This window comes from Pseudopodoces humilis, chromosome 13 (genome assembly GCF_049639895.1).
Source record: "Pseudopodoces humilis isolate 2021_Gansu_Grassland_sample_001 chromosome 13, ASM4963989v1, whole genome shotgun sequence".
NCBI lineage: Eukaryota > Metazoa > Chordata > Aves > Passeriformes > Paridae > Pseudopodoces > Pseudopodoces humilis.
In genome coordinates, this window is record NC_142212.1 from 11922819 (window position 1) to 11945212 (window position 22394).

The 22394-nt window shown below is 47.0% G+C and overlaps 1 protein-coding gene across 1 annotated transcript in view; it reads left to right on the forward strand.

Moving 5' to 3' along the window:
* Nucleotides 1-644: 644 nt before the first annotated feature.
* Nucleotides 645-22394, forward strand: part of MTMR14 (myotubularin related protein 14) — a 31056-nt gene continuing 9306 nt past the window's right edge. The window contains exons 1-17 of the mRNA XM_005522051.3: nucleotides 645-866; nucleotides 935-1080; nucleotides 5203-5311; nucleotides 6346-6421; nucleotides 7138-7198; nucleotides 7730-7852; nucleotides 8380-8453; nucleotides 11203-11273; nucleotides 11848-11922; nucleotides 14220-14286; nucleotides 15254-15339; nucleotides 15578-15654; nucleotides 15897-15933; nucleotides 17395-17465; nucleotides 18090-18139; nucleotides 18349-18487; nucleotides 21205-21381. Of these exons, the coding sequence (XP_005522108.2) occupies nucleotides 645-866; nucleotides 935-1080; nucleotides 5203-5311; nucleotides 6346-6421; nucleotides 7138-7198; nucleotides 7730-7852; nucleotides 8380-8453; nucleotides 11203-11273; nucleotides 11848-11922; nucleotides 14220-14286; nucleotides 15254-15339; nucleotides 15578-15654; nucleotides 15897-15933; nucleotides 17395-17465; nucleotides 18090-18139; nucleotides 18349-18487; nucleotides 21205-21381 (1661 nt within the window). The remainder of the gene's footprint in view (nucleotides 867-934; nucleotides 1081-5202; nucleotides 5312-6345; nucleotides 6422-7137; nucleotides 7199-7729; nucleotides 7853-8379; nucleotides 8454-11202; nucleotides 11274-11847; nucleotides 11923-14219; nucleotides 14287-15253; nucleotides 15340-15577; nucleotides 15655-15896; nucleotides 15934-17394; nucleotides 17466-18089; nucleotides 18140-18348; nucleotides 18488-21204; nucleotides 21382-22394) is intronic.

Genomic DNA, 22394 nt, shown 5'->3' on the forward strand with positions numbered 1-22394 from the left:
ACTTGGATGCCAGCAGGTGAAGCACTTGGTGCCCTTGTGAAATCCTGCCACCGCCTTGTCAACCTCACACCCGGTCCCAAACTCAGCAGAGACCGACCGTGTCGGGCCAGTTTCATTCTCAGGCAGCGAGATGCACTGCGTTAGCTGCAGCTGAACTTGGCTGTCATTAAATGCTTATAAAGATTCACAGCTGATTTGAAAAGTAGACAAATGCAGACAAAAAACACATTGTGTTCCCCTGCAAGAGCCAAGGAGCCGCGTGCCTCCGGCTGGGCACGGGCAGTGCCCGTCACCCTCAGTACGCACAGCCCGAGCTGGCTCCGTGACACTGCCCGGGCACACGAGCCAGTGCCGCCCTCAGCCGTGTTCCGGGCAGCTACACCGCTCACCCCGCAGCTCCTCTGCCACAGGCTCAGTGCATGCGACCACACTCCGAGAGAGGCTTCTTTAATTAAAACTCGCCTCGGGATTCTTTCTTTAGGGCAGCGCCCTGGGCACGCCGGCCAGCGCCACGGTCGGACCCACTCGGCGAGGCCTGACAGGGTTTGCCGCGTCCCTCTGCGGGTCTTAACGCGAGGCCGGAGCAGAGCCCGGTACCCCCGGAGCGGGGCTGGGTACCCCGGGGCGGAGCGCGGCGCGCCCCGATGACGCCGGGAGCTGGCGGAAGGGGCGCGTCGCGGGCGGGCGGAAGCGGCGGGCGGGACGATGGGCCCGAGGCGGCGGTGAGCAGCGCGGGCATGGCGGCGGCGGGAGCCCGCGGCTGCCCCCCGGCGGGCTCCGGGGACCGCGCCCTGGCCGAGCTGCTGCTGGGGTTCTCCCCGGGACAGGACCGCGCCAAGGACGGCGGCGGTGCCGCCGCTGCCAAGGTGAGGGCACCGGGGCTCGGGGGGCGTGGGGAGCGGCGCGGCGGGCATTGAGCGATGGCTCTGCGCAGGTGGAGCGGATCGAGCGGCGGTGCCTGGAGCTCTTCGGCCGCGATTATCGCTACAGCGTGATCCCCAACGTGCACGGCGAGATCTGCGCCCACTACCCGCGGCACATCGTCCTTCTGGAGCGCGACGCCGGCGCCAGCCGTGACTCGTAAGGCCCCGGTTCCCGTGTCCCGTCCCGTGCAGCTGACGCCCAGCGGAGTTGCTGTCTCGGGAGCTTCCGCGCCTGGCGCTCCGAGGCTCCCGCCGGCCGGGGAAGCCCTGCGGGCTGCGCTGCTCTAATTATAGCCGGTGGTGTCAGCCGCTGCCGGGACTCCCCTCGCTGCCTGCCGAGGCTGCCGAGCTCCCGTGGGGCTCCTCCCAGGGTTCTTGGGCCGCCTTGGTGAAAGCTGCCAAGCTGAGCCTGTTACTCGAGGGGTGTGAAGGAAACGGGGTGGGTGCTCCGGGGCAGCGCCAGCCCCGCTGCATGTGACCCTGGAGTAAATCTGAACACAGCGTTGGTTCCTGGTGATTGTTGTGTTGCAACTCGCCCGAAGGCTCAAGGTTGGGAGCAAGCCTGTGTGATGCTTTCCCTGTTTTGATGAAGCCCATGTGTTCTTGCAGCAAGGCCTCTGATGTGGGAAATTTTGGTCTGCAAATCTTGTGGCAGGAGGTCTGATGGGGCTAGGCAGACAAGACAGTCTAGACAAATATTTCTGTCATTCCAGACGAGGTTCCAGGTTATTTTGTCTCTCCCCACCATGTTGAACAGGTCAATGGGCGCTGAGGTTTAGTGAGCTAACGGGAAATGCTTGTTCAGTTTGGTGCACGTCTGAGCCAGCACATCTCTGGACTTTGACCCACAGGCTCAGGATCACGTTGATCTCATTTCTGGCTGAGTATGAGCTGCTCCTTCCAGCTCCAACCACAGCCTCTCACTTTTACTTTATCTTTCAACAAAACATAATGCAGTCTTGCAGTCTTGACTGTGTGTCCATGACAAGAGTAATGTGTTCAAAAGGAGAGTCAACAAGTCCTTCTCACATGTCCAGCTGCTTTGCCTGAGGAAGGAAAACCATCAGCTGCCGTGCTGGCATGTAGGCTGGGTGCTGTAGGAGGGGGTCTTTGGAAACCAGCCACAACTGACTACCAGGTGGGAGAATTTTTGTCTAACAGTTGGATGAGATGAGAAAAGATTAAACTCCTTGCTGCAAAAAACAGGAAATTGAAGTTTGAAGCTGTTAAATGTAACTAGAGAAGCTTTAGGGAAGGGAAACCAAATACTTCTGCTTTTCCTGCTCTTGCAAGAGGAAAGGATGCTTAATTTTTCTGACAAGTATTCAAAACGAGTACTTACACTTGGTGCCCCATTTTCTTCTGTGACATTTTTCAAGCCAGCAGTGGCAATTAACTGTATTTATACTGATTCTTGGCAAGTTTTGATTTACTGTCCCAAAGAGAGTCACAAAAAGAGACCGCATTTCATCATCACTCTCCTGATTTCAGGGTGTTGATTTTTGTAAAGGCCTCTAAGTGATTTTTAGACAAATGCAGGTTTTAGTTTAATCATTTTACTCCTGTGGAATAATTGCAAAATAGAGACATTTGCATGTCTTGTGTTATGGAAGGCAAGAACCTCTTCAGTGAGCAGGACACTCCATCTAGGATCGAGTCTCTGCCTCTTGTGGAACCACAGAATGGCTTGAGAGTTGGAAGGGACTTTAAAGATCATCCAATTCCAATCTGACCTAGAACACTTCTGGTTTTATCTTTGTAATGTTTGTAATCAGCTGATAAGATCTACTTGACGCTTCACACCTCCGAGAATACTGAGGTGCTTTGGAAGCAGTTTTCACATGTACAAACTCTCTTCTGCACCATCATTTCTGCCAGTACAGCTGCTTCTGGAGCCTTGTGGGAAAACAGCAAAAAATGGGTATTTTTAACCTAAGTCAGTTAATTCTGTAGCTGGGCAGCTGGGGGAAGAAAGGACGTTGCTTGATCAAAGTTTGCTAACAGTACTTTCAAAACCAGGCAGGTCCAGGAGGAATTCTGTGTGTTTTGAACCTTTTTCTGTAGATTTTACTTCTATTTATGCTGTATTTAATCACTAGTTCCTGTAAAAGCATTACACTTGTTCTTTAGAGCATCTTCCCCCTTGATGGCTTAATCCATCCATGTCCCCAGTGGAGTGCTGGGCTTCCTGCTCACTCCATGTCCTGCGTTCCTGCCAAGCTGCTCAGTCTCATTCCCAAGTGCTACAGAAACCTCTCCAGGGATGTGCAGTGAGTGCAGCCTGTTGCCTTGTCTCAGCTCCCAGAGAGGTATTTCTCTTACAATTTCTGATCTTTCAGGTGTTTCATTTTTGTCGACTCTCGTCTTCTGGACTTGGAAACAGTGCCATGGAGCTATTTTGGTAACACCACATTTAAGTTCTTGTTCCCTTTGCTTTTGCAAAGGAAATGTAAAGGGAGCTGGAGCAGAGTGCAGGATATGATATATTGCTTAATTGCATGCTTTTGTTTAAAAAGAGCCTCACAACCAAATCTATGTATCAGAATCTTTTGAGTTTCAAAGTAGTTTGTTGTTTGGAATTACACATGGTGGCATCTCTTCTCACACTTGCCCACATTTTCCTGCCTTTCCAATTAGCACCCTCATGTTCACATTGTTTAAAGAAGATTAGCTTGGGTTTTTGTTCTTTAAATTCTGATACATGTCAAAGTCTTTGGAGCTGGACAACAAAATATTGTATATGCAGGAAAACATGAAAAAGCCTTAAACCACTACTATGAATTCTGAGAACTTAATCCTTCTTTAGAAAAAAATAAAAAGGATTTGAAAGTCTTGTTTTCTGTTTCACTACTTCCACTGGTACCACCTTGTATAATATTTTCCATAAACAGATCTATTTGCATTTTAATAATAGATTCTTCTTTAAATCCTTCCCAGAATGTCAGCTGCTAGTACATTGCTCCACGCTCTCAGTGATTCTGAAGTTTAGCAACTTTCATTACCTTCCATCATAAAGATATTAGTTTGTTCTTATGCCAGGGTTGTCCTTTGCATTTGAGTTCTCCTCCTCCTCCTTTGTACTCTTCTTCACCCTGATGCACATATTGCTGTGCATCTGCTCATCTTCATCTGCCCTTCCCATCAGACCCTGGTGGTTTCTCTTGCAGCATAGACTGTCCCTTGGCCATCCTACTCATCTTCCTGTGCCTTTTTAGGCAGGGGTGGGTCACTAGAATCAGATGCTTTATCTCAGCTGAGAGCCTGTGCTCTGCACTGTAATGCTGGTACTTCTACATCTCTCTAGGGAATTTCCCATGATCTTATTTTTCCCGTTTTTCAGATTTACCATGTTGAGAATGTATTAACATCCAGAGAGCAGGCAGTTCATCTGACTCTTCTACTGTGCTCCATTACTGGAAAGGGCTGACTGGAAGTTCTTGTTAATCACACCCAAGTGCATAGCCATGCAGTTTTGTATGTCCAGACTTCATCTGGTTTCTAATATATCAGTCTGGATGCTTCTCCAATTCCAACTCTAGTTCTTTCTGCATTGACAGTTCCTCCTGGAGGTCTGTGTAGTTCAGAAGTGATTTGGATTCCTGTCAGATGTGGGCTGATACTTGGACAAACTGGAGTAATTTTAACAGGTTTCCAAAATGTCTCCTGTATGAAGCACAATTCTATTTTAACTCCAACAAGAAAACCAAACAAAATGTAGTTGTGCAGATGCAGCTGACAGTAATCTAAATATCCTGCTCAACCCACTAGCTGATTTAGTTGTTTAATTACCTGACAACACAAATGCTTGAGGATCATGGAGTGTTCAAGATTTGATTTTCTATTATATTTCTTTTTTGTCTTGCAAAACTGTCACTGATAGCTGATTTACTGTGATGGTAGTGCTCAGCTGCTTACGAATGGAAAAGTGATAGGGAGGAAAACAGAACATGTATTTTTGTAGAGACTGGCTGTCCTTCCCTAGTAATCCACGTGTTAAGTCTGTGGCAGACCCTACTGGTGGTGCTCATATTGCCAATTCCTGATGGTGCTGTTATGTACTGTGCATTGGTCTTTCAAAATAAAGAAAAGGAGTCAGAAAAGTGTCCAAATGTGTCTTACAGCAGCAGAAGCAACTCTCAAAGAAGTGTTTGCATGCTTACTAACTTCAGAGCTGACTTCTAGGGAAAGGGATGGGATTGCAGCCCAGGGTGTCTGTGGTGGCTTTGCTGAAAGATGTGAGAACATGCTCTGTGTACTGACCTGAATCTCTGCCCAGTAGGTATGAGAGCACTGTGCAGGTTGGCAAACTGCAGGACCTCATCAACCGGAGTAAGATGGCCAGGTGTAGAGGACGCTTTGTTTGCCCAGTCATTCTGTACAAGGGAAAGGTAAAGCTTCATGGGTTACCTGTCTTTACTGAGAAAATTACCTTTCTCTCTGCCATTTGAACTGTGCAGACATATTTTCAGTCATTTGTCACTTTTCCAAGTGGTATAAAAATCTGTGCTTAGCTACAAGCAGACAGCCTGTAGTAGCAGGTAGCATTTGCTGTCTACGCTGCATAAGTTGTCTCCAGGCACTTCAGGCTGTTCTCCTCCACCAAGTCATGAGCCTTGCATCAAAGATCTAACTTTTTTTTTCCCTCCTCTAGATGTCTCTTCTGAAATCCTTAAGATATTTGATATTTCAGAGGGGAAAGATAACTATTGTCCCTGTTTGTTCCTTGCTCTTCCCAGCAGCTCCCTTTGAGTAACTTTCCTCTCTCCAGAGAAGTTTCCTTTGTCTGTTCCCTTGGGAGGCAAGATTGCATAAATGGTCTTATGAATGTGTAGGCTTGTCTGCAAGGGGATCTGTAAGAAAGTGAAATTAGATTCATTTTTATGTGAATTACTTAAACTGTGTTGAAGCCCTGTAGGAATAGTCTCATTTAGAATTTAAGTAGCTTAATTCAGTTTTCTTAGTTGAATTTAGAAACGCTGTATGAATAGCAAAATCATACCTGTGACAATTTTAATCTAGCTTGACTGAAGCCATCATGGACTGCATCTGCTGACCTTTTTCTGCAGAAGTGAACTGCCCAGAGTTGTCTTGGGGCCATCCATAATCTCATCCAGAGGAATGTGGAAATAAGGCTCAAGCAAGGCATTAACAGAGCATGTGTTGCTAACTTGGCAGGAACTGACTATCTTAATGCATTGGAGAACTGGAAATGAAAATATGATTTAAAAACCAGCTACAGATAAAAACACTTGGGAGTTTTCCTTGTTTAGAGAACTCAATCCAGAGACCAGGGTTGCAGGGCAGACAGCTGAGAGATGATAGCTGTAGGTACCAACCTTTTCTATGTAACCTGACAGCAAATAGGCATGATAAGGGAAAGACTCCTGGAGCCTGTGTGATTAATGCAAAAATCTTCCTCCAGCATATTTGCAGATCAGCCACACTGGCCGGCTGGGGTGAGCTCTATGGGCGCACTGGCTACAACTATATCTTCTCTGGTGAGTGAGGAGCTATTTATCACTGTTTGCATGGTAAGGCTGGTCACTGCTGGGACAGGGACCTGCACATGAAGCCAAGCTCTTCCCAAGACCAGCGAGAGCTCTAGCATGGGCTGCTTGTATCAGGCTTAGCGTAACAGAGCGAAGACTGAAACCTCATGTCTGATTTCCAAGCACTGTGCTACAGGACAGTGCCACAGCTCAGTGACAAAAGAACTTGAGGCTGAAGAGTGAGTTACAGGAAACATGTAGGCAAATAAAGGCATCACAAAGGATTCAGGGTATCAATTCCCAAACACTGGGGATAGGAATATTGGAGGAAAAAGGATTAGAACTTGCTGTTACTTGACTAATCATTTGGAATCAATGCTGCTAATAGTGAGATGTACTGGACTCCAGGGAAAGCTCTTCAGGGGAGCAGTGGGTGTCTGTAGTGTGGGAGCTGAAGCTTGGCTTAAAAACGCACTGCATACCATTTTTGAGGTGTCCTCTGGCTGTCAGTCATGGGTTTGACCTGCCCAGGTACTTTGCAATGACAAGGAAAGAGTGGACTACATTAGAAAACAAGATTTTCAGAAAGAGGAAATAAAAGAGATCCACATTTAGGTGTGAAGAGGAGGCACCAAACCAGGACCTTTTTGTTAGTGTGCATACCTTGTCAGGTTGGGGATCAAGTTGGTTTGAAAAAGCTTCAATTCTTAATGCGTTTCTTGTAGGAGGTTCTGATGATGCTTGGGCAGATGCAGAAGACATTTCCGAGGAAGACTCTGCGTTTAGGTTTGTATGCATCATTGGGATGAGGAAAAGGGAGTTTGGACATAAGCTGTCTGGCTCAGCCACTCAGTTCTGCTCTTTTCTAGTTTGGATTTTGGACATAGGCTTAAGACCCATCACAAGGCTCAGGGGCTTACTTTCCTTGCTTTTGGAAAAGAGTCTTGAGTATTAATGGCTGGCTGAACCTAGTGTAGCTGAAGCCTGCTAATCTGTTGCCAGAGGGAAAGGCTGGAGACAGGAATATGTAGAGCCATTTAAAAAAGGTATTTGAAGGGCATAGCTGTGTTTACTTCATCAAAAAAGTTCATCTCCAGGGTGTAGAAATTGTATTGTATATTATGTATTTGTTGCAGAAAGGAATTAGATGTGGGAAGAGGCCATGAGCACAGAGCTTGCAGAGTCTGACTCAGACCTGTGGAGTGCTGCTTATGGCTAAAAGTGGTTCAGGAAGGAACTGTGGCTTAGCTGGGAAGAATCAGACTCAACTTGGTCAGTCTTCCATGCTCACCTTGCTTGTCTCGTTCTGTCTTGCAGAAATGCAGATTCCCAGCTGTTTGACAAGGTCAGAGGACACGACATCAAGCTGCTTCGATACCTGTCTGTCCGATACATCTGTGACCTGATGGTGGAAAACAAGAAGGTGAAATTTGGCTTGAAGTGAGTCTGGGTTCATTTGTTTTTGTGCAGGCTTTGATTTGCAGCTAGTGTAGCCCTTACATGTGAATTGCTGTCAGGTGTGCATTCAGCATCCTGGAAGCAATCCCTGGAAGAATTCCACAGCAGGATAGGTTGCTTGATGCTGTAAAGAAAACTCCAAGGTTTTAGACCACAGAAAACTGTATCAATGGGCAACATAGCTGCTTGTATCTGTCTTCTGCAGTCTAAATGGCTTTCTCCCTGTAGAGCTTATAGTAAGGAGACAGTCACCCCTTCAGAAGGGAGACAGCAAAGGTGCCCTCTGTGCATAGGAACCAAGGGAGATATTTCTCCTATTTATCTCAGAGAAAAGTTTTAGTGATTTTGGGCTGTACCTATTTATGTGGATATGTTGAGTAAGTTCTGCCTCTGCTCACAACTGAGTCAAGTCATAGTGCAGGGAGATACAGCAGGTAGGTTTTTGGGTGCTGGTGTCTGTGTGAAAAACACTCTGTAAATATCTGCTGTTCTTCTCTTGTCCTGTGCAGTGTGACGTCTTCTGAGAAGGTGGACAAAGCTCAACGTTACGCTGATTTCACACTTCTCTCCATCCCATATCCAGGTACAGGAATGATGTCCAAAGGAATTCACAAGGGACAGGTGACAGTCCATTTCTGGGGACTGGGAAATAACTCCTTGTGTATTTATGGAAATGACTGTGACTTGCTGATTGCTTCCTGTGTTCCCGCTGGAGAAAAACTCCTTTAAACTAAGAACAGTGCAATGAACCTGGATGCTCTGGCAGTGTGAGTTAGCATTAGGCATTCTTTGAGGTGGCAAAATAATTTCTCAGCAGTCCTTATTAATTCAAGCACGTAGGAAAAGTCCCAGAGATGTAGCTGATTAAGATGGCCTTTGACATCTCTGCAACTCCAAACTACTACTTGATGCAAAATATATATCTTGTTCTCTGTTATGTAAAAACCCAATTCTTAAGGGTAATTTCTAGTTTAGTGTTTCAGAGCTCCACTGTAAGAAATCCTCAGTGCTTGCAGAATAGTTCACCTGAGTCTGCAGTGTACAACAGAGGCAGCCCTTTGCAGCCTGTCTCCCTGGCTATATCCATCCCTGTGCCTAGCAACCGCTGCTGGGTCACTTGTACTCTTACAGATGAACTGAATATTCCTGCCTGCCTGCTGATGTCAGGCTTGGCGACAGGATCAGATGCAAGGCTGCTGTGCTTGAGGTTTGTCTGCAGACTCTTCTTTCTCCCTAGTGCACAAAGAAAGGAAGAGGAGAAAAAACCAAAACCCTGGTGGAAAAAAGCAAAACTCTGGTGGATGATCCAGACCCAGACTTTTCTTTGACTGCTAGTTGTTACTCTTAAACATTTTTTTTAAAGGTGTATTTCCTTTTATACAGAAATTAGTGACAATTCAGAGAAGCTGCATGAAGATTTCTATCGAGTTTGCCACGCAGGTTGCTAAAGTGTGCAGAAATAAGAGTATTATTGATTTTTGTAGTACATAGCAGAGGTATATGTTGCTGATGCACACATTACCAGACTTGGAACATGAGAAAGACTGTGTACATAGGTCTTCTGTAGGGCTGTAAGGAATGAGGAAGTGACTCTATAGAGTTAAGCTGCAGAGTTGTTTCTGTATGGGGATCTGCATATGGTAAGCAATATTATTCAGTGATGGTCCTTCCTCTTCTGCCCTCCGGGACAACTGCTTTCTTTTAGCAGCTCTTCATTGCCACGCTAGAGATAAACCTTATGAAACTGCAAATACTCCCTGCAGATGTTGCCTGATTTCAGCAGTGCTGGTCCATGGGGGAATGTTGTCACTCTGTTAAATCTAAGGCATACACATCTAAGGATCAGCAACCCCTCTAGTGACTGGCCAAATGCCATGATACATTCTTATTGATGTTTCCAGGGTTGCACTGAAAGAATTTCTGTTTCATAATTTGTTTTTGAAGTTATTCTGAGATCCTGTCGCCTTAGGTGAGCAAGGCAGTGTCCAAACAATCATAGAATTGTTTTGGTTGGAAAATACCTTTAAGATCATTGAGTCCAATTGTCAACTCAGCACTGCCCAATCCCCCACTAAACCATGTCCCTGAGTGCCACATCTACCTGTCTTTTAAATATCTCCAGGGCTAATGACTCTACTCCTTGCTGAGGGTACAGTTGTTCCCCTCATCCAGATCATCAGTAAAGGTATTAAATAGGCCTGGCCCCAATACAGGCACCAACTGGATTTAACTCCATTCACCACCACTCTTTGGGCTCAGCCATTGAGGCAGATTTTACCAAGGAAAGAGTAAGAACTGCCTGGAGTGAAAGACTTGAGTTAAAATGGGGTATCTGTAGAAGCTTTTAGTTTGTGGATGCCAACACTTACGCCATAATCCCCCATTCTTTGCATGAAGTCATTGTTTAATTGGAGTTAAATCTCAACTGACAGACTGTGTCCTGACTGTATATTTGAGGATTAGTCCTGTCCTTGCACAAAGATTCTTTACTTGTTTTTTTTTTCCATTGAAGTTACTTGTGACTTGTGGGGTGGGAATCTCTCTCCATGTCCTGTGCCTGGCCCAGGGGTGTCTGGGTGGTGTGGGCACTGTGGCACTGCTGAGGTGTACACAGCACACTGGGAGAGGTGTTTTGTGTAGCCTGCAGGCAGCCGCAGTGCTAATGGTGCTGCTCAGCTGTGACTAAGTGACTGCAGCTTGCAGCAGAGACTTCAAATAGTTGTTTGAGAAGACCTGAGCCAAAAGACACACTTCAGGAGGGGAAGCCTTGGGGGACAGCTTTGAAGTGGTTACATGGTTACTCATTCCTTCAGATGGGGTAAATCCTATGTTTGAAGGAGAAGACTTAAATGTAAGAGAAATCACAGCCACCTCTGACACCCCTTTCTTGTTACCTGCAGCAGATGCCCTGTGAAAGTTGGCTTTCCCTGGGGCTCTGCCAACACCTTTTGGTGGTTCCTTCTCACTCAGCATGTCAAGCTGATGCCTTAGATCTGTGCAAAAGTCCATGGCCCTGCAAAACATAGCTCTTTGGTGAAACCTTTTGTTCAGGAAAAAATTAAATCAGTCCCTCAAGCTCCCCGTTTGCTGTATTTGGAGTTTGCCCTTTGCTGTGTGAGTGTCTGTACTGCTAAGTGCCCTGGGCTGTTGTTGCTGGAGGCCGTGCTGCACAGTGTACTGAGGATTGCTGCTCTGCTCTTCCCACAGGCAGCAGTTTTGATTGGTTCGGATTTCTGAAGCCTGGGGCTGCCAGCACTCCCAGTCCCACAGGGCACTTCACTTGTTAGATACCAGTTAGCTGAATCCTTGTTCATTATCTCCTTTTCTTTTAGGCTGTGAATTTTTTAAGGACTACAAAGACCGGGATTATACAGCTGAAGGTCTCATATTTAACTGGAAACAGGTACATGAATGTTACAAAATGGAGAGCCGAGTGTTTTAGTGGGCTTAAGTCTTGCCTCCCAGTTCCTCAGTGATGGTGTATATGTCATGTGCCTATTTCTGATCACAAGGAGGAAATCAACAGGACAAACAAAACAGATAGGGAACATACTAAATTATTGATTGTAAAATTCATATATGAAATAAATTAATCATTGTCCTGAAGTGTAGGATGCTTGACCTCTCATGGAAAGTATGGATTGCTTCCAGTTTTGAATTTTGACCTCATTGATAACCTTGGTTCTCAGTTCTTTCTTCATATTCTGTCTCCAGCTGAGGGGTGGTTGGGTGGGGCAGTCTTACAGATACTCAGAGACTAACATGCCCAGTTAGTTTCACTGTTTGGAACACATAAAAACTCCTCTTGTCCATTAGTCCTTCCAAGAGTCTTCAGCATTTTGCATCCAAAGATGCTGTGCTGAGATGTTTTCTTCTCATGCACCATTTGGCATTTTTTGTTTTGTTTTTTTTTTCTGGAACTCACTCTCTTCAAGTCATGGCTTTTCTCTGACCAACTGTGTTTGGTTTTTTTACAGGACTATGTAGATGCTCCATTAAGTATCCCAGTCTCTCTGACCCAATCTCTGAATATTGATTGGAGCGAGTACCAGGTGAGCAAAGTGGATGTCTCTGTGGGAGGTCAGGGATGTATTCAGGAAGGATCAGGAGAGATTTGAAGTCTTACCTTCTCCTACTGCTGTAATCTGGCTCATTTCGTAGCATCCCAGTGGGGGCGAGGCTGCTTGACAGTTCAGAACAGTAGTGGAAATCCTGTACCCAAAAGCTCCATGGCTTGCTGTGCCCTCAGGCAGCTGCCTGTAAACTCAAACCTTATTCTGTAGCTTTTGAAAATTTGCAATCCATCAGGGAGATAGGTTGCTAACAAAGGGAAGGAACAAGACAGGAAACAGAAAGCAGTATTACCTGTTCACAGTCTGGGCCTGCCCTGGGCAGACTGCTTTGGCTGTGGGAAATCTTGACAGAGGTCAACCTTCTCCTTTGTGAGCAGAGCCAAGGGACTGGGCATCTTCTTCATGGATGTGCAAGGTGCCTTCTTATGGGAGAGGAGTAGATAATCATAACTGACCATGGCAGGTTTCCACTCCTTACTATGGACAGCATGGCAGACAGTAATTGAACTCTTCTGTTTGCTCAAGCTTCATAGTCTACCTTTGCTCACACCAGGGAGTATCACCTTATACTACTGATTAGTATGTTCCATTTCACACATCAGTGGGTCTACCAGGTTTTGTTGGGATTGACTGTGCTGAAGCATGTCACGTTACTGTGCCCTGTGGCTGGAAGCACCACAGAACCAGCAGAGCTCCCTGTTTGTTGTCAGTGATGTAAGTACTGTTTAAGTGCCAGCATATGCAGAATCACAGAAAAGTTGAAGCAGAACTAATAGAACTACAGCTTGTGTATGGCTAGAAACTCATTCACTAGAATACTGAGCAGTCAGTATTTTAAAAAGGATATTAAAAATTGAAGAGAGTGTAATAAATAGATGCAGAAATTATTTGAGGTCTGGAGAACGTTTCACTCAAAACTGAAGTTCTCAGTCTGTTTAGCTAATCACTAACATGATGGAGGGTTGACTTGATTAATGTGTAAGTACATATGTAGGGAGAAAATAGTAATTCTAAAGCACTCTTCAATCTGGGGAAGAAGAAGAGCTGCATAGGAAGCAATATCTGCATCTGAAATCAGGCCTTCAGATAAGGAAAATCAGTCTTGCATGTTGTTTTTGAGGATAATCTGCTGGAACATGCTGCCAAAGGAGCAATGAGCTGTCACCCCTATTTGAGATACTTCTCTGGGCAATGATGTTGCCAAGTGCAAGCTTCAGGCTGTACGTGGGGCAACTGAAGAAAACTTGCTTGTTTGTGATATAGAGAGATCAGACTGGATAATTGGATGATGCCTTCTAAAATAAGCAGAAGATGGATTGAATTGGGCAGATAAAAGGTTTTGTAATTATGTGTTTTTCTGCTGCAGGCTGACTGTGTTCCCCGTTTTCCTACTGTTTTGTGGCTCGGCAGGCTTCGTGGCTGAGCAATATGTTCTTTGTCTGACACTAGGCTTCAGTGTGGTTACACACAGATGTGCACACATGCAAGCACACTGCGAGGGTTCTGTTGTTTGTGGTCACATGTCACTTGTATCACTAACACTTCTGTGTGAAATGTGTCCCACTCTGCTTTTTCCTTGCCAGTGCTATCTTACTTCCCTTGAGCTAGTCCTGATTCTGATCAAACCACTGAAATTCTCTGAACCTGCTTGTGACACGATGGTCAAGTGACAAGCTCGGGCTTGTTCTGATGTCCTGTAGTACTGGAATTCTCTGAGTTCAGAGCCCTTCTGTAGTTCTACTGCTACTTGGGAGTTACTGAAGAAGTCCAGTGCCTGTCTGGAGGGTGGTTGAGGGTCAGCCCTCTGCCAGCAGCCTGCTGGGGACATTTTCAAGGACCACAGAGTTTGAGCAAAGTGCTTGGGTTGTGGGAACAGGCCACTGGCCTTGGCCTGCACATCCCATCGTGCTGCTGGCATTGCACACATGGCTGGAATGTGGCTCAACCACTTGGAAAAGTGCACGTGTGCAGAACTGGGTCAGTGCTCTGCAGGTGTTTGCTGCCTCTCTGAGCTGCCTCTCTTGGAGCTTTGGGGCTGCAAGCCAGGAAGACAGTAGAGATGGCCTTCTATTGTTTTATTTCCCTACCTGGTACCTTGTCCTAGAGTGCCTTTTGCAGAGGGTGGGGAGATTGATACAAAGGGGAAGTCTGTCACTTTGAGGAATGGCCATGTGGTTATTTCTGCTTTGCTGCTATTCTGGATAGAACAACTCTGAACTGCAGAGCAGCCTTTTGCTGTGGGCAGACCCTTACCATCAACATTCCTCTTTCTGCAGAGCTGGGACCTCGTACAACAGACACAGAACTACCTGAAGCTACTGATCTCCATTATCAATAGTGATGGTAAGGCAAACTCCTTGCTCCCAGCAGTGTAACTGGTGCAGTCCCTGTCCCTGGAAGAACAGCTGATGGTATTAGTGTGACTGTGGATCAACTCTCAATACAGAAGTCACTTTTAATTCTCTCCCTTCAAAACAGGGTGATGGTCCTACCATCTCAGAACTCCAGCTGTCCTCTTAGAGAGGGACTTACTAATTCCTTGAAAACCCTTTCTTCCTGAGCACAAAGGGATATCTGAAAACTTAGCCTATTGTTTTACTACTTTAAACCTGAAGGGAAGGAACATTGTGTCTTTGCTTTTTGACTCTTGCTCTTGTTTTGCTGGTTACCTGTATTGTCTCCTCAACAGAGGATCTCATTTGGTACCTGTTTAAGAGCCCCTTCCACCTTCTTTCATCAAGAACACCCCAACTCTTTGAAGTGTGTCTGTTGCCCTGTGTGGTCTCATTCCCTCTGGGCACTGTGACCTAGTACTGATGGATGGAGCCATGGCTGGCTCTGACAGCATGGCCAGCTATACTCTCCTGCAGTACCTGTGGGTTTTCTGTAGGGTGTAGGATTTGTGCCTTTTGTGTGCTCATTGTGCAGCAGGAAAGTTAGTGAGACTGAAAAAATGTTCAGTTGGGGCTGTTTTCTCACCATTGTAGGAATAGATTGTGATAGTGGGTTACAGCTGGGTAAGTGTATGTTCAGGGTAGTAAAGTGATGTTCATATCTAATCACTATATGTCCTGAGCAGCTGTCAGGACCAGGACAGCACATCAGCTGGTGCTGCTGACAACCCAGGACACTCTGAGCAATTTGTTGGCTGCTGTATTTAAGACAGAATGTTCTGGCTGAGCTCTGCTCTTGAGCCTGGGCTGTGGGTACAGAGAGTAGCTTGTCTCTACAGATTTGCCATAAAAAAAAGTCATTGCTCTCATTGCAATATCCCTTTTTTTTTTCCTTCTCCTTCCTACCTCTGGAACAGATGACAGTGGGCTCCTGGTGCACTGTATATCCGGCTGGGATCGAACGCCTCTCTTCATCTCCTTATTGCGCCTCTCCTTATGGGCTGTGAGTACCTGGCTGACCTCCTCTGTTTCTGGGGCTGATTGCTTGGAGGGTGACTGACTATCACCCAGAAGTGGTGGTGGAGCTGTTAATGTTCCTAACATTCCTTTGGAGGTGCTGTCACAGGCAGGTAGAGGAAGATGGGCACAGAGGAAGACTGTGATGGTTTTCAGCAGATCATGAATTCCCAAGTTTTAGTCCCCAGGGCTGCTGCCTGAAGGCTGTGTCATTTGCTTTGCAGGATGGGCTGATCCACACATCCCTGGAGCCATCTGAGATTCTCTACCTGACAGTGGCCTATGACTGGTTTCTCTTTGGGTAGGCATGATAAGTTTTACTTGCATATGCATCCCTGTGCAACAGGGGAGAAGCCTTGAGGGGTCATCTTTGATGTTTGTTCACAGCCAAGGGCTGATGTTTGAGCAGCTCCCAGTGAGCTGGGACAAGAAGGGTTGATACCTTTTTCTTACCTAAGGGCTCAGGTATCTGGCTGTTCTTGACAGCTTGTAATCTTCTGCTGATTCTGGCCTGTGACTTAGCTTCCTTTGCTCTCTTTCCAGGCACATGTTAGTCGATCGACTCAGTAAAGGAGAAGAGGTGAGTGTTGAGTCTGGGGCACTGGCTGAGCACTGCTTTGTGTTCTCAGGATATCTGTTTATGGTAGCAGCATTCACTGCCTACTCCTGGTAGTATCAGTGGTGTGGCTGGGCTCTAAAAAGATTGTTCAGGTGCTGGAAGTACGAGGTAAGAGCCTTGCCCTGTCACTTTGTGATGCATAAGTTGTGGAGTTACTTCTCTCTCAGGCTGCAGTTTTGTTGGGGGGGTGTCACTCCTGCCAGTTTCACTCCTGTGCCATTAGTGTTCAGACCCCACATCAAAGGGTGCTAGGACTTGCTGTTCAGCTCAGCAGTGAAAAGGATGCTTAAGGTGTGTAACTCCTTGAAAATAAAGCTGGATAGTCTTGTGTGCTTGTCCTGAGTGCCAGCCCTCCTGCCTGGGTGCTGCAGCTGCATGTGGCTTGCATGTGAACACAGGCTCATGGAGCAGCTTGTGCTGGTTCCAGTGTGTGAACTTGGTGGGATGTGCTTTTGGGTGCACATATGGGTCTGGGATGCACTTAAAATTAGTGGAAGTAATTATCTTCAAAATCTTTCACTGTTCAACAGCAAAAGATTGCTCTGACTATAGTTGCAGTATAGTGCAGTATAATTTCTGAATAGAAAAGAGGTGGGGTGTGTTGCTTACCCTGTTGCTATTCCCCTACTCCTCAAACTCTCACCTTACTAAGGAATCTTCTGCCTTCAAACAGCAGAGACAGGACCCTGGCCTATTTTTCATCTTTCAGGGGAACAGAATCCCCTGAAAGATTTAGTGTCATTCCTCCTATTCATACCTTTCCTGGAGTTGTACTGGCTCAAGCCTGAGAGCTTTGCTCTGGTGCTTGCTTGGTCATGGGTGGAGTAAGTAGCTGCAGCAGGAGAAGGTGTGCCTGGCTGCCTCTGGCACTCCCTGCTCCCCACTTCTCTTAGGAGAAGGGCACAGCTCTGCATAGGGTGGGTGAGGTGGCAGAAGCACAGTGGGGTGAATGATGCAGAGCAGACTGGGGTGTGGCAGGGCACAATTTTGGGGCCACAAAATGTAGATACCTCATGCTTCCAGATGTGGTACTGGTCTGCTGCTGAGGTGGAGCATGTGGCTCTAACCGTGCAAGTCCTGCTGGGTTTGCTGCTTACCTGGGTGTATAAGCAGCTGCTGCCATCTCTGTTCCATTCTGCACCAATGGCATAAGTACCTGCTGTGGGCTTGCAGTGTGTGTACATGAAAAGGAGACTTCTCTTTCCCCTTCCTTTCTGGGCCTCCCCTTGGTAGGGAGCAGGGGGGAAGTTTATATGGAAGAGAAGGCCCAGGATGGGATGGTGGCAGCCCATGGCACACTGGAGGCTGGTAGCTGCAGATTTTTTGTTATCTCCTTCCTGCCAGCACCTCTTCACCAAGATAAGAGGCTGCATGGAGCCTCGGGTTCATTCCTGAACCGCTCTTCTCTTTCCCTTTGCTCAGATTTTCTTTTTCTGCTTCAATTTTCTGAAGCACATCACCTCTGAGGAGTTCTCTGCTCTGAAGTCACAGAGGTAAGGAGCCTGTGCTTGCTGCTGCATGGGCTACAGAGCCAGGGAGCTTGTTAGTGCTGCTTCTTTGGGGAGATGGAAGCCCTGGTGTCCTGGCCCAGTTTTCTTTAATTTATTCTGCACTCTGAAGGCTGCAAAACGGGGCCGAGGCTTGTGAGGTGCTACGTTGTGCTCTGAAAAACTGTCCATGCTGAAATGTGCTCTCTGCTTAACAACTGTCCGTGGCTGCTTTAGCACGGATGAACCCAGAGATGTGTGCCCTGGCTCAAGCAGGCTGCACAGCAAGCTCCATCAGGCACTGGTGGGGACAGAGGGGTGGCTGGTTTTTAATGGACTGCCCAGCATAAACCCTTCTTATTTCAGGAGGGACAGAAAGAAGCAAAGCCCACCCTAGATGCCCTGAATAAGCACATCATGTGCAGTGTTGGCTGTTACCACCTTCTCAAAGCACAGGGAGTTTGGGTTGGGATTATTAGGATGTGCACACTGGCCCATCCTCTCCCCTCTGCCTGTGCATAGTTAATTCCCCACTACTCTGATCTGCTGTGTGTTACAGGGACCTGGCTATGGCCAGCCTCCACACTGCCTTGAAGTGTGCCTGAGGTAACTTTGTCTTTCCTTCCCCAGAAGGAAGAGTTTGCCACCTGGCTTCACCCTGGAAGAGATCTGCATGCTCAGTGAGTGCTGCTGTCAAGCATCAGTGCCCCTGGGTGCTGCTAATGGTTCATTGCTTGTGAGCTAGGGTTCCCAGCTTCAGGATGACCCCCAAATGGATGTGCTGCCTGTGGGGCCTTGCAAGAGCCCAGGGCACAGGGAAGTGTATTTCTTAAAGGGAGAGAAAGAAAATTGAGCTGGTCTTCAGGTAGCTCTGTTTTCTTCTCTCTAGAGCAGAAAGACCGAGGCAGTACCACAAGCCTGAGCAGTGACTTTTCCCTGGGTATGGAAAGTTCCCCTGGAGCAGCTGGGAGCTTTACCTATGAAGCAGTGGAGCTGATGCCAGCAGGAGCACAGGCTCAAGCAGCATGGTGAGGAGATAACCACTTAGTGGGCTGAACAAAAGGGGCTGGCTCTGGGTCTGATAGAAAAAATATTTCTGAAGTGTCTTGCCCTCCAGCTCTGCTCTCTGTAGCATGGATTCCTTACAGTGGGGGGAGGAATTTGGCTGTCAGAAGCTTTGCTGCAGCTTGTACTCCAGAGCTTCTGCACCAAAAATTTGAGGCCACCCCCTGTGAAAAGGCTGTCAGGCTTCTGCAGGGATGCTCTTAAGTTTGTTCATAGATGAGAGTAAAGCACATTTGTTTCATTTTCACCAGTTTCACTGTTAAACTTCATCCACAAAGGATTTCATTACTTTTAAAAGATAGTTCCAAGCTACCAGAAAAATTACATTTGGCAGCAGCCTCCCCAGGGAAAAGTGGAGATGGTTTAGCTGCCCTAAAATGAAGCTTAATCAGAGTTCAGGAAAGGCACTATACACGGAGAGTGTCTGCAGTTAGTGGGAGTTGGGCTGGGTGGCCAAGAATTCCCTGTAAATTTTAGGCCCTCTACCAGCATGAGGCATGTGAACTGAAAGCAGGTTTCTGCCTGCAGCACTGCTCGGAGACATTTCCAGGGGAGAATACAGAGTTTTCAGTACTGCCTCTTAGTAGAGGGTCACACAGGACTTGCCTGGGGATGCAGGTGGCTGTCTGGAAGTGAGGAAGGTGTCTGGCAACTCCGCTGCTCTGGGACAGGTGTTGGACTTACTTGTGGAGTTTCTGGTGCTGTTTGGGGATTTCAGAGTCTTGCAGTAGGGTTGCCCCTCTCAGTTTAATTTTTCTCTCCTCTCCCTCAGCACATATGAAGAAGCTATTTTATATTGCAATTATTTTAAATTAAATCTGGGTTGTGCTGGAGGCATTTTAAATCCTCTGGGACGGAGCTTGCAGCCATGCTAGTGGCAGCAGCCTTTCTAAAGCACATTGTATATTCAATTTAAAGTGCTGAGAAGGGAAAGGAGAATATCCCTGCAGAATCACAAAATGGAGATGGAGAGTCCCAAACTCTTAGCCAATTGAGCAACACAGAGTCCTCTAACATACAGAGCCTACCTATCCACATCAAAGCAACTGCATCAAATAGAGAACAACTTCTCACTTGCAGGGCTGCAGGGTAGTAAAACTGAAGCATTTATGTTGCTCTGAGTGCTCAGGACACACAGACTGCTGCACAGAACCTATGTGTGCTTTTTACAAGATGTGAAATGACCAGAGCATGCTGGAGAAGATAGCTGCACTTGTGTGGATCAGGGCTTGATTTTGCAGTGTGTTTCCAAGCTCTGGGTTGCTTTTGTTTCTGTGGGAGACAACAGGCTGTGTTGGGGCTAGCAGCTGCTCCACAGGGATGGTTTGGGCCATGCTGTGGGACATGAGCTTGGGAAAGGGGAAGGTTGTGAGCCTTGCCATGAGTGCTCAGTGAGGAGACTGGTCACGGATGTTTTACTGCAGGCTGTTGTGGCTCTGTAGTCTGGAGAATACATAGGACTTGCTACAAGCTATCTGAGCTGGGCTGTGCATAGCATGAGAGGATGTACTTTGTTGTGCAGCCCTGAAAACAGGTGACCTCACAGTCTCTGTGCAGGGAGAGGCATTTGATTTTTAGCTATTCAGACCTGTTTCTGCAGGCTGTACTTGGAGATGTTGGCAGCTATGATAACATGAGATGAATAAAGCTTAAGAGAGGCTGTGGTGTGATGTTTGAGGGTGGACACCCTTCAAGAAATGAAGAGAGGATATCGCACTATACAATGAGCCTGTCTTTAGCTGCACTTGCTGACAGTGCTTGAGATCTCAAAGATGAGATGCTTTTCCATGTTTTAGGAGGAATAACATCTTTTCCCCGTGAGTTTGTTTGCTTCATAATTTTTCTTTTTTACTTTTATACGTAGGGAGGTCTTTGTCCAATTCAGTGTGGTTTCAGAAGGGGAGAAATTCTTGGGACTCTTCCAGGGGAAAAACAAAACCAAACAACTGACATAAGAAGGAAAATCTTCTGAACATGGAGCAGCAGTGATGTGAATTAGTCCCAAATGCATACTTGTTTGGCATGTAGTTCGATGGTACCATGAGCTAAGGCCTGATGCAGCAATGGACAGTGAATCATGACTGAGTCTGAATGTGCTAGCTAGGAAAGAAGCCAGAGCAGTTTGGGCTGTCAGCATAGATAGAGAGAGAACTGAAGTGTACCTACACCAAGAGTGGCTGTCAGCTATAAGCACATGGTCAGAAGTGTGGTCAGTGGTGCCCAAAGGGAATTGCTAAAAGGGAAAATAACACTAGTGGTGTGTCTCCGTCGCCCTCGGTGCGCACAAACGCCCACCTGGGCTGATAAGCGCTCTGGAGTTGGAGCAGATTGAAATGGTCTTTCCCCGCTGGGAGGCCCCTTGCTCAAGGCATTTTTGCTGCTAGACTAAACAAAGCAATCGCTGTGTGTGTGTGGGCTGATGCATTCTCCCGTCTCTGATTTCCAGGTCACGTGGATGGTGATCTATAAAAGAATGGGCTAAGATGGGTTGAGCTCAGTGTACCCCCTCCCTGAGCGTTTACCCATGACTCATGGTTCCTTGGGAGGGAGGGAGGAGGGCGGGTTCAGTGGAAACAAGAGCTTGTAGCTGCTGGGCTAAACTCCAGGCTGTGGTGGAAAGGCTGCCTAGTTGGAGTACACAGAAAAGTCAGCTTTCTCACCCACGTCCTTTACCCCTCAGGAGGAAGAGCTGTGCATCGTCACCACAAGCCGTGCTCTGGAGCAGAGCACAGCAGTCTGAAGACAGGCTGCCTTACACAGGGATGGTTGAAGTCAAGTCCTCCAGTTCCTCCTCATCAACCCATTCTGATAACTTCCTGAGGATTGGAAGCAGCCCACTAGAAGTGCCCAGATCCAGGTGAGATGGGACAGAGCAGGGCATTTCTCAGCAAAATGAGTGTCTGGTAAAGGGAGTGCAGGGCTGCACTTGCGTGGCTTTGGAAACACTGGAGCACCTGTGCTTGTATCTACGAACAAACCTCGGGAGGCCTGTTCTGCTCTAGTCTGACCTTGTCTGAAGTGCTGGCCATTAAACACAGACTCTGCTGCCTGAGCCCCTAGAGGAGCAAGGAACTGTGCTGATAACAGCCAGCTGTCTTATGCCTGTCCTCAGCGCATGCCTCAACTCTGAGCTCTGGTATCTCTGCATCCTGCATGCTTACAGCTCACAGCACTTTCTCTGTCTAACGCATCCAGCAGGGTTTGAAATGGCTGTGGTGTTTGGGGAAGGAAGCTTTTCAAACCAAGCAGACCTCACTCTGCATCTATCCTGTCCCCCTTTTCACCTGATGACCCTCCTGATAACACAGGTTGGAAAAAACTGGGTGCTGGTGGCAAACAGAGGTAGGAATCTGCTGGGGGCAAGCTGCAAGCACCGTGCCAGCACAAAGGATTCTGCCGAGAAGGCTGTGTGTTCCTGCTGGGGAATGGGGACCCTGGACCTGAGCCTAATCTCACACCATAACAAAGGCACCCTTCTGGAGTCTGACGCGGCGATAGGGTAGAGTCTAGCACTGAGCTGGCCTAGGGAAGAAAGAACAGAGCCTGTGGAGCGAACACCATGTGTTTAGGCCAACATGGAATAAAGAGACTCTGAGATAAGAGGTTGCTATTAACAGTGTCAAATGCTTGTGTAGCCTCTGCAGGTTTTCTGATGAGTCTTTTTCTAGTGATTCTGAGTCAGCCACCAGCCAAATCTGAGTACTCTCTCATCATATGGAAAATAAAATAACAAACAAGTAAAGCATTGAAAATTTATAAGACTTTCTTAACAAGTGTCTCTCAATTCCAGAGAAAAATCCCAGTGTCTGACAGTTTTCATAAATGATGCTAACTGTTCTCCCCAGGGAAAGACATCAATAGGAGGGGTTT